This window comes from Condylostylus longicornis, unplaced genomic scaffold (genome assembly GCF_029603195.1).
Source record: "Condylostylus longicornis isolate FDR11 unplaced genomic scaffold, ASM2960319v2 ptg000153l, whole genome shotgun sequence".
In the NCBI taxonomy this organism is placed as follows: domain Eukaryota; kingdom Metazoa; phylum Arthropoda; class Insecta; order Diptera; family Dolichopodidae; genus Condylostylus; species Condylostylus longicornis.
In genome coordinates, this window is record NW_026578121.1 from 938,695 (window position 1) to 951,149 (window position 12,455).

Here is a 12,455-nt window from a genome sequence, read left to right on the forward strand (position 1 = left end):
AGCCATAGTTTTCTACATAATCATCTCATAATCATCTAACAAGATGTTGTTGCCGATCTGGACAAAATTTTCTCCTAGGATTCATTGGAATGACATACCGAAAACCTTAACATCAGTTCCCGCCGGCAGACCCTGCACAATGAATTCGATACAACATACAATAGGATGTTGTTGAACATCCAGATAATCGCATCACAATTGTACAAAGTGTGAACTGATATCTCATTTCCTGCACCACAGAATCTACTTACTTTGGAGAATACTATATCAGAGAACAAAGTATTTAGGGTCCTGTCAACACATAGTAAGTTCGAGAAAAGTACAAAGGCAGCAACAAAGAATTGTGTATTAGTAAATTAATATTAGGATTCCGATCTTACAGTACTACTTTAATAATTTTCATTACAATTGGCTCTCACAAAAGTTCCATTTTAAATTTTAATTCAAAATATTTTAAACAGTTTAAAACACACTGAATAAAAACTACATTAAATGTTAATGAATATAATTGCGAAAAATAAAAACAAAAATAAAAAGGAAAACAAAAATAATTAAAAAAAAAAATCCGTAAATAAAAATAAAAAATCGAAAATCCTTTAACAGTAATGCTTACAATAACATATTAAAAATTAAGTGTATAACATGAAGGAAAAATGAAAAAACAAAAAAATTCAAACAAAAAAAAATGAGTATAACCGCTAAATGTTATAACAAAAAAAAAATTTTTCATGCGAAATTTTAACAATACCCACGATATTTTACGGTTTCTTAATTTTTCACAGATCGCTCAACTTTTGTTGGTAAATAACTCTTATATACATACAAAATATAAGAATGAAAAAAACAAGGTAAAATTGGAACATAAAGCAGAATTTAATCTCAGAATGAATTTAATTAGGATCAAAATAAAAAAAACACAAAGAAAAAAAAAAATCAGATTCGGATAATCACCTTGAATATAAATTGCTCCCATAATAATAACATTACGATTCAATAATTTTTTTCCCCCAAAATTTATACAGTATAAAGATTACCTGAGAGAATAAGGTCTTTAAAAACATTGAGGCAGAAAAAAAAAAACAATCACAATGTAAGGTAAATTGAGAACTAATTAGGACCTAATTTAAAATAACTTATAAATATCCGTAAACACCGGGGACTCTTCTTAATTTTTCTGTATCTTTAAACAGCTTAATTAATATTTTCTTAATTAATCTGTATTTCTAATTCTTCAATTTTTATATATATTTATAATTGTTTCCCATTATCTCGGATTCTTCGGATATGTTCGTTTGAAATTCGTTGATTTATAATTGGGCTAGGGTAATTGGTGGAACGACTTATTATAATGTAGTGTTCTTTCATTTTTAGAAATTAACAACCTAGTACGAAAATAAGTCAAGAAGCAGTTTCCCTCTTTAAAATCAAGATTTATACAAAATATTTATACAAATATATTTGCATCTTGCTGCCCGAACATGTACTAAATAAGTCTATGTAAATGCGATTGCTCTCCCGTTTCCATTCAGATTTATACAAAATATTTATACAAATATATTTGCGATCAATGTAAATGCAATTACTTTAACGTTTCCATTCAGATTTATACAAAATGTATATGCGAATATAATAGCATATTGCCGCCCGAACATGTACTAAATAAGTCTACTTAAATGCGATTACTCTACCGTTTCCATTCAGATTTATACAAAATATATATGCAAATATAATACCAAGCTGCCGCCCGAACATGTACTAAATAAGTCTATTTTATCAAAATCGAGATTACCCTTTAAAAAAAATTTTTTTTTTTAATTTTCAATGCAAATTTCACTCGAATTAATTTTTTTTTCTTTTTTCTTGCAGCATAAATCATACAGTTACAACAAACTATTGTAAAATTTATAACCATAACTACAAGAGTTACAATTTCAAATTGTTGAAATAAAAAACTATAATATGTATAATAAAAATAAAATCGTTTATACTTTCAGGATGTCACAAAATACAATTTTATACGGAAATATTTACGATTTCTTTTTTTCTTTATTTTAAATTGAAATTGTTGAATTTTTCAAAAATTAAATATTTCATATAAACTGTTATATGGTAGGTATATAATATAGTGTACACATACACGCACATTATACGTAAATAAAAAAAAATCTACATAATATTTTGGTTTGTTTTTTTCTTATCATGTTTTGTTTCTTTTAATCTTTTGATCGCATATAACATTGGAAATGCATTTATTTTTATGAGGGAATATATATATATATATATATTGTATATATAGTACATAATATATATATGAATATTATATTATAGTGCAGATTACATAAAAACTGAAATTCGTACAATATAATTATAAATTTATATTGTTAAAATGAAAAAATTTTATATTTTTTTCCAAAAATAAAAATTACTTTCAATAAATATTAAATTTATATTATATAAATTATGTTATAGGTAATATTACAACAATGATAATATATAATAATTAATGAATTTAAATTTTATACCAAGAATATTATAATGTAATCTATTATATAAACTAATTATTATTTATGATATTTTTTTTTTGGAGATAGATTTTGGGTATTTTAATAAAACAAAAAAAAAAAATTTTTCTGACCTAATAATAAGGATATTATGGCAATATTTGAATAAATACAAAATAATTGTCATATTATTTATGCGATATATATATATATATATATATAGATAATGAATATGCTGTTTTTACTGCATTATGTAACAAAATTTATAGAAAAATTCTTGCATAATATCAATACAATATACTCGAAAGCGTTTAATTATTAGTTTATGCGTTCGTAAATTTTTTGATATTTCTAAAATAATATTAATAGATTTTATAAACTAATTGCATTTTATTCATTATTTATGGAATTTAAAAAAAAAAATAAAAAAATGAATTGAAATTTAAATAGAATACGTGAATGTAGAACACTTTGGTAAAACAAACATGGAATCAGTACATTAACATGAAACTTAATAATAATAATTCTTTATTTCAATCTTCATAAAATTATTATAATAATATAATTTAAAAAATATAAAAAATAACAAACAAATAATAGTATAATATACGACAAATAGCTACAGTCGTCCTATTACCCACAAGACAAGTAGCGAACGGCAAACAAAATCTAAGAAATTATTTAGAATTTCAAAATTCATAATTAAATACAAGAATCAATAATTGACTTAAAAAATAGATACAAATTCACATATTAAATTAAAAATAACAACTAAATAGTTCTTATATATTCAGGTAATCTATTTAAAACTCTTGGCGCAACTATTTGACAAAATCTGGAAAATAGATGTTTATTATAGCTAGATTACAACAACTTGCAACTTAACATTAATTTTCAAATTATATTTATATGAGTACGCATAACAATAACATTTCCAGATCTAATTAAGAAAAATTTGAGTATTTTAAAAAAGTAAAGATTACGTAATGACAAAATTATTCTTTATTTGAATAGATAAAAAATCGGAGTTCGCGCCACCTTTTTGCAAATTAATCTAACAGTATGTTTTTGACTAACTAGTAGTAACTGAATTTTGTTGTAGTATGTTCCACTCCAACATATTATGTAATATCGCTTGAGCTGTATAAACTAACATAACATAAATACTGTAAAACTGCTTGAAAGTAGTGCTAGAGTCTAATAACACAAAATCTCTTATTTACTATAATTTTAATTGATCACAGTTCATAACTGAATTAAATATTATATTCACCAGAAATTTAGTTAACTTGGTTGACGCCCACCATTTTCAGAGAAACACGCATTTAAACTAATATTAGAAAGTATTTGAGTTTTCAAATAATTTTCAGGAAAAAAAACTGTTATACAAAATTAGAACAATAAGTAGGTTTTTCAGTTGTCCGCTAATTACTCCTAAGTCCCTTATAGAAAATTAATCATTTTTAATAACAAAAAATTTAATTACTACAATAAAGCCGATTGGAAACTATTGTCTGGAACTTATTATTACAAGAATAAAGGAATCAATTATTAAATTTTAATTGTTCTACAAAAACAAATTAATATATTTATTTTGAATTTTTTTTTGAGCGCATTGATACGATTAAAATAAAAATTTACAAAAAAATTTAAATTTTATTGTAAACCGTGAAGTTTTCAACTTACCATTCCTATTTTCGCTATCCGCCGGTTTCATTTGTATTGGATGATGCATCTAAATTTGAATAAAATAAAAAAGAAAATGGAAAATTAAAAAATTATAATTAAATTATTTATAAAATTTACATACGAGTATTAGGTGGAATTAAAATATTACAAAAATTAAAACACAAAATACCTGTTTTAGGTAAAAATATTTGTTTTTTTTTTTGTTTTTTTTTTTTTTTTTATAAAATATTATGAATGAGAATCCGATTTAAATTACAAACAAGAAAAAATATAAAATTAATTTTTATAAGCCTATTAAAGTATTTGGAAAAAATATATTTGAACATTTTTATAATGATTGTGTATAACTGTATTTTTGTATGCGAAAGTTAGGGGTGATTTTTGAAGCGTTCACAGTTTTCAAACTTAAAGGAGAATAGAGGATAGAATTTTGAAATTGCATGATATAATAAAAAACATAAAATCCATATTTCGATCAACACATTTTGTCCAAGGCACCAATTTTCGCAAAATAATTAAATATTGTTTGGGCGCCAGGATTTCCTTTATTCAATATTAAAATGGCCAATCAAACTGAATAAATTTAATGTGGTCACCTATTCATTTTAAAAATAATTGCATAGATTGAATTTTAATTGCAATCAATGTCTTTTATAAATAAAGCATTTATTATATATGGATCTTATACGCAGTAATGTTATGTTTCATATTTTAAATATAAATCAGATTGTAAAATATTTCATAATTGAATTGACATGTCATAACCAAATATTCAACAGTATAGTAAGCTTATATTTTTATTCAAATAATTATTATTTGAGAAATTTTAATACTCAAGAATACTCAAACATTTTACCCATTTAATAAATCATATATTGCATCAAAAAGAGAACCTACACTACATTGTACATTGTAAATTAGTATTCAAGTTCAATACGTACTTAAAGTTGATGTAGATATAATATTGATTTTATCTATTCGTAATCATTATTATGGTAAGTAACAAGGAATTTTTTTCGGTACCTAATTTATTTTGAATAATTAATGAACAATATTATAGATTCTAATTGAAGTAAATCACAATTTTTAACAGAACCGACCGAACATGTACTAAATAAGTCAATTTAAATGCAATTACTCCCTTGTTTCCATTCAGATTTATACAAAATATTTATACAAATATAGTGGCATCTTACCGCCCGAACATGTACTTAATAAGTCTGTTTAAATGCGATTACTCTTTTGTTTCTATTCAGATTTATACAAAATACATGTACAAATATATTGGCATCTTGCCGCCCGAGCATGTACTAAATAATTCTGTTTAAATGCGATTACTTTCTCTTTTCTATTTAGATTTATACAAAATATTTGTACAAATATATTGGCATCTTGCCGCCCGAACATGTGCTAAATAAGTCTGTTTAAATGCGATTACTCTCTTGTTTCTATTCAGATTTATACAAAATACATGTACAAATATATTGGCATCTTGCCGCCCGAGCATGTACTAAATAATTCTGTTTAAATGCGATTACTTTCTCTTTTCTATTTAGATTTATACAAAATATTTATACAAATATATTGGCATCTTGCCGCCCGAACATGTACTAAATAAGCCTACGTAAATGCGATTACTCTCCCGTTTCCATTCAGATTTATACAAAATGTATATGCGAATATAATAGCATATTGCCGCCCGAACATGTACTAAATAAGTCTATGTAAATGCAAATTATTCTAACTTTTCCATACAGATTTATACAAAATATTTATACAATATTGGCATCTTGCCGCTCGAACATGTACTAAATAAGTCAATTTAAATGCAATTACTCTCTTGTTTCCATCTAGATTTATACAAAATCTATATACAAATATATTAGCATCTTGCCGCCCGAACATGTACTAAATAAGTCTATGTAAATGCAATTGTTCTAACGTTTTCATTCAGATTCACATAAAATATTTATACAGATATATTGGCATCTTGCCGCCCGAACATGTGCTAAATAAGTCTACGTAAATGCGATTACTCTCTCGTTTCCATTCAGATTTATACAAAATGTATATGCGAATATAATAGCATTTTGCCGCCCGAACATGTATTAAATAAGATTTGTGAGAAAAAATAAAATGTATATTTGTAGCTTGATGTATATAAAATAAAATGTATATTGTAGGCTTTCACAAATCTTTTGTTATTTCGCTGCAAAAAATTGTTTAGGACTCGAGCTTTAACTTCTAGAGAAGTGGGACACACAAACATTTTGTTAGAGAACAAAATTTCTGCTAAGAATTATTTTGCTTCCGAAATGAAAATGCTTCTCGGAAAAAAAAAACAGAAAAATCGCTTAAAATTATTAGAACTTCGAAAGATCACAAAATTTTCTTCATTTTTTTATGAAAATCATAATTTCACATAAAATATAAGATTTTTAACTATAATTAGAAAATTTTTTCCTTATACTACAAAAGTCTTTTGTTGAAATCTAATTTGCAAATTAATGAGAATCTTCTATAAAAAATAGATCTTGATCTCTTTTAACTTTTTACTCTACATTATTGTATTGAAGAATCTTTGACCTTCTTAATATCTGACAAAGTACTTTGACACGCGATACGAAAATATTCTTAAATTTGTTCACATTTTTTATTTTGTTCTACTTATTGTACATGGGACTTATATACGTTCTTTAATCCAATATACAAACATATATGTACATATGTACATACATATAAATTATAGGTTTATTACGAATACGTACACACCTTCTTATCCTAATATGAAATCTTTAAAAATTTCAAAGTAATCAATTTCATTAAAACGCGTCTGTGTTGGAATTGTTTTCATTTCCAAAAAGTAAGCGAATGGAAAACAAAAAAAGTTTAAAAGTAGAGAAAGAAAATTGTAATTGTAAAAATACCTTTTAAATTTATTATATTTTTTTTTTTTGTTTTTTTTTTTTGAAGATAAAAAACCCAAAGCAATAAGGATATCAGTAAAATACACGTAACAAAATATATTTGAAAAGAAAAGAAATTGTTAAAAGTCCAATTCCTGACAGCTTTAAAAAATAAGAAGAGAGAAAAGAATCGTTCAAGTCATTTATTAAAAGGAAGTTCCATTGTCGTTGTATGTAGAAATAAAAAAAAAATATAAAAAAAAATTCATACCTTTCCTGTTAAATGTAAAGAACTAGAAAGAAGAAGAACAAAAGAAGTGGAACGCAAGAGGAACAAAATTTCAAATAAAATAAAGTCAAATAAACTAGAGTTTATATTGTAAAAACAACATTTTCTAAAATTGTTCTTTTTGACATACCCCCAAAAAAAAAAAAAAGTACAAATCAACTAAACCAAATAAAACAATCAACTTGATTTAAGGATCAACGTTACTATACAATACGGGTTAAAAATCCCATTTAAGTTATAACTCACTTTAAAATTTTCTATTTTGCCGACATTTTTACCTATTATATTTTTTTTTCGCTTCTGTTCTTAATACGAACACAACGTCGTGCATAACGGTATAACTATTGTAAGAAATTACATAACGAACACCAAATACACAGGTTTCTGCACCCCAAATTCAAATAGATTCATGATGATTCAACAACAAATTAGGAACCATATAAAACCGAGTAGAAGATAAAAAATGAGTAAAATTTTTGTTCGAAACATAGTGTTAAATCGGAACCGTTTTCGAGAACCAAGAAATTTTAAGAAAATTTGGCGTAATTTTAACATACTTAAATGTTATTGCCTATAACTTCCGTTCCAAAAAAAAAAGAAGTTTCAAAGTAATCGTTTTTAAAAGAACTTTAAGAGGGCTTTAAATAAATAACAGCGGGTTATTCGGTTTTATATATTTTTTCAGAAATACAAGCATTCGAACATTAAGAAAATTCCAATTTTCCTCATCTTTCATTTTACTATTTTTTTTCACCCGATAATTTGCCCTGTAACTCGAAAACGGTTCTGATTTACTACTATTTCTCGAGCCAAAATTTGACTCATTTTCGACTCTCTACCCGATGGAATATTGCTCCTAATTTGTTGGCGAATCATCCTGTGTAATTATATGTAAGATTATATCTATAAATATAATAATATTTATATTATATTACACGTATAATCTTACCTACGTTTATTACCCCACTGCTCTGAATTTTCAAAAATTACCACCAGAGTGTATAACGCGTCGTTGCAATAAATAATTTTGTTGTTTTCTTTCAAATTAAAATATAATGTGAAATTATTTTATATTTTAAAAAGATGGCATTATATTTATTTGCAGCCTAACCGTATGGTCTTATTAAAGGTCAAGCAACAAGGTCTTCTTCTTTTGTGAAAAATAATTTGTTTATTACGAAATCAATTCGCTACAATACGAATACACTGAAATAAATTATTGAAAACAATTTACGATATTAAATTGGAAAAGAAAGAAAAGTCTGCAATTTAACATTTAATCCACGACATAAACCAATTTTACAAAGCTTCAAACCTCATATACTTAAAATTAAGTTTTTAAGGTTTCTTAATTAAAATTGCATTTTAAATTCTGTTTTTTTTTTCTTATTTTCATTCATATGAATTAAAATGCAATTTTTTTGATTACTTGTGCCATCTTTTTAAGAACCACCATTTTTATAATCTTTTCTAATACTTTTTCTTAGAATGTTTATTATAAATTCACTTTGGTACCTACGTACACTTCAAAATTACTTTAGAGGAAAATTATTTTTGTTTTTTACAAATTTTTACACAAAAAGTACCTTATTATTACAAATTCAAAAGCAAAGAAAACAAACAGCAAAAAAAAAAACAGGAAATAATCAAAATCTTTTATGAATCATAATTTATTACCGCTACTGTTATACTGTTATAAGGATCTCTCATCAAAGTTGAATTAACAAAAAAAAAAGAGAGCCAAAACAAAAATTCTTTTCTCTTTTGTATTGTTTTTTTTTTTATAATTTTCTTCTTTTTTCTTTTTTTTGTTTTTGAAAACGTACCAAAATATTGTAAAGAAATTCTAATACACAGTAAGAAATAACTTGGAAAAACAGAAAGAAAAGAGAAAAAAGAAAGAAAAAAAATAGGAAAATAAAGAAAAATCTTCTTTACATGATATTAAATGAATGAATGACTATTCCCCATTCTGCTACAAGTACAAGAAATAATAATAAAATTCTATAGTACCGGAGAATATTTGGAAATAAAGTAAAAATTTCACAAAAAAAAAGAAAAAAAACTAACAAAAACACGAAACATTGAAATTTGTGCCTTACTATACCTATTAACATTAGGTATACATGATAATAATGAAATCTGATGGAATAGGTTTGTGTATACAGTAATTGATACACATGAATACAAGGTTTCCCAAAATGTTTGAATCGACAGTAAAAATATAACAAATTTAATTATATATTTTATATTTTTACGCACCAAAGGAGCCAAAGGTCGTATATGTTATTGGACTTCCTAATTGGGAAGTCAAATTTTCCAATTTCATATTCGTAATTTGAGACAAGTATAACACATGATTAAGAAAATATATTTCACTCACTTGAAGAGTATAACACTAATGCTTATTCACCTAACTTGAAGTGTAACACTATTGCTTATTCACCTCACTCTCACACTTAATATATTCCGTTATTATTTGAGGTTAAATTTCGATTCAAAGATTCGGTAATACTTTTAGAGATTTATTCTTCATATAATTATTATAAATCTATTATTTAAAACCGTTTTGTAAATATTAGTATGTATAAGCCACACATACATACAATTATTACTAAAGTCGAAATCGAAAAACTTTTGTTTTTTACATTTATATGTATTTCTAAATCGGAATCGTCATTAGAATCGCAATGACAGTGAAATTTGAAAAACAATATGTAGTTTGGCTTCAGCAGTTCTTCGCCTTGTGTATATTTAAGTGCTCCATCTACACAAAATATAAGTCTGTACACTTAATAATCTGTCACTTAGTATACCATGTGTATAAATTTAGCAATTAAAAACTGTTATACATATTTCGTACATTCACTGTTCCACATATTCTCTGTCTGCATGCGTGTGTACACACATCCAATAATACTAATATTAAGGTGCAAAAAATTTCCTTATTTAAAGCTTACAATAGAAATTGAAAACTTTTGGATAGTTCTGCTTTAGGAAATAAATGTTAAAATGGAAAATAATAAAATACGATGAATATTGAAAACATAATAAAAAATAAATACAATACAAAAAAAAAACGAAATGAATGAAAAACAAAAAATATCTCCAAATCTATACAGGAATCAGAGAATATAAGAGATATTTTATTATTTTGAATGTGAGTTTATTAAATGTATAAAAAAGAAAAATACGAACCGAACCGAGAAACGAATAAGGAGTGCCACAAACATTGGATATCACAATAAAACTACACAACAAAATAAGAAAAACAAAAAAAAAATGAAAAGAAAATCATAAATAAATAAAAAACACAAAATTATAGGATACAACAAGGATAATATTATACTAAACATAAAATAACAACCTACACGAACATTATGTGTACATATATGTATGTAGGTATAAATTGGTTATTGTATAGGTTTTCAAAATAAAGGTTACCTATTTAAAATTTCAATTTGTTGGATGGATTAAAAAATTTAAATGGACATCTCCGGAAACATTATTCAACATAGAAAGGTAACGATTTGCACTATGGATAATGCCAAGCTCCGATCGGTTCGACTTTTGAAGAAAAAATGTCAAATGTTCAATATAATAACGTATAGATAATATTTTGTGAAAAATGAGCCTAACTGTGAATAAATTATATAAATTAATGACTAATTTAAGTGACTCTAGTTAGGCTCAATTTATCATCGACTAGACTTGTCAGGTTATAATCATCATAAATCAACGGAGAATGACAGTTGGTTAACGAACTTTTTGTGAGCTCTTGATAAAATTTTGAAACAATTTTATTTATAGTAAATCTATTTAAGGAAGCGGGGTTCCAGAACTTTTACATCATTTAATCTATCCAAATAAATTTGCCAATAACAGCTACATAAATATATGCAATACTTGCCCTATAAGTATAACATATTCTATACAATTGGTTACCTTAAATCTGGTTACTTTAAAAAAAACTTTAAGTTACTTATGTACTTATGTTATTATAAATGATACAAAAAAAAGAAAAGTAAAACTGTATAACAAAAACTATATAACAACAAAGAATATTAAGATGAATGAAAATAGAAAATCTATCTCAGTGAATAATGCATATATATTATATACACATATAAATGTATGATATATATATAATGTATATATGAATAATATATGTATATACACACAATATGTAAATTTTACATTTACCTATACAAATATATAAAGTATTATACAAACATAGGTACTGAAGGTATATGGAAACATCAATTGAAATAACGTAGAAATATTCTATACACACATATATATTATAATAAAAATAAAACAGAAAAAATCCCTTTCGTACGTATACACTCTATTGAAATTCACGAATGTATGAAATATAGATGTACGTTTGTAATATATATAGAGAGAAAATAATGTAGAGAAAATAAAAAATTAAAATTACATCATGATACCAGGTAAGAGAGGAAGAAATATTACTCTTTCTATAGTGGGGATAGAGGGAGAGAGAGAGACATAGAGGAAGAATATGGATGTTATAATAGTTAGGAGGGTGCTTTAGAAATATTCTTATCTCCTATAAAAATATCCATAAAACAAAATAACTAAACATATTCGTAGCCACTCATATATACACTCTCTCTTTGCATGCATACATACATACAATATATTCACAAAATTTTTATGTTAAGTAAGAAAATAATAGGAGAAAAAAAACCTATTCATTTCAGTAGGAGTTCGAAAAGATATCCGGTACACATATATGTATGTATGTATATAAAATAATCAAAAAATAAATATAAGGAAAAAATATAATAGAAAAAAAATAATAAAAATACAATCACAAAAAAAAAAGAACAGGAACGAGGAAAGAAAGAAATAAAAAATAATTTCAGAAGAGTGCAGTGCAGTACCAGTTCTAGTCTTCCTATACTTTCTTTTGTTCCTCTCTTTTTTTTTTATTTTATTTTTTGCTTGGTTTTTTAATTTTTTCTCATTTTTTTTTTAATTTTAAAACTGAAAAATCTTCAAATTACTGACATTATTTTGTTTTATATACATAGACGTGAATGT

The 12,455-nt window shown here is 24.9% G+C and overlaps 1 protein-coding gene across 6 annotated transcripts in view; it reads right to left on the reverse strand.

Annotated features, from left to right (window-relative positions):
• Positions 1–12,455, reverse strand: part of LOC129615930 (CUGBP Elav-like family member 2) — a 187,317-nt gene that overhangs the window by 65,232 nt on the left and 109,630 nt on the right. For all 6 annotated transcript variants that reach the window (XM_055531354.1, XM_055531359.1, XM_055531358.1 and 3 more), the window contains one exon: positions 4,188–4,236. In XM_055531354.1, the coding sequence (XP_055387329.1) occupies positions 4,188–4,236 (49 nt within the window). The remainder of the gene's footprint in view (positions 1–4,187; positions 4,237–12,455) is intronic.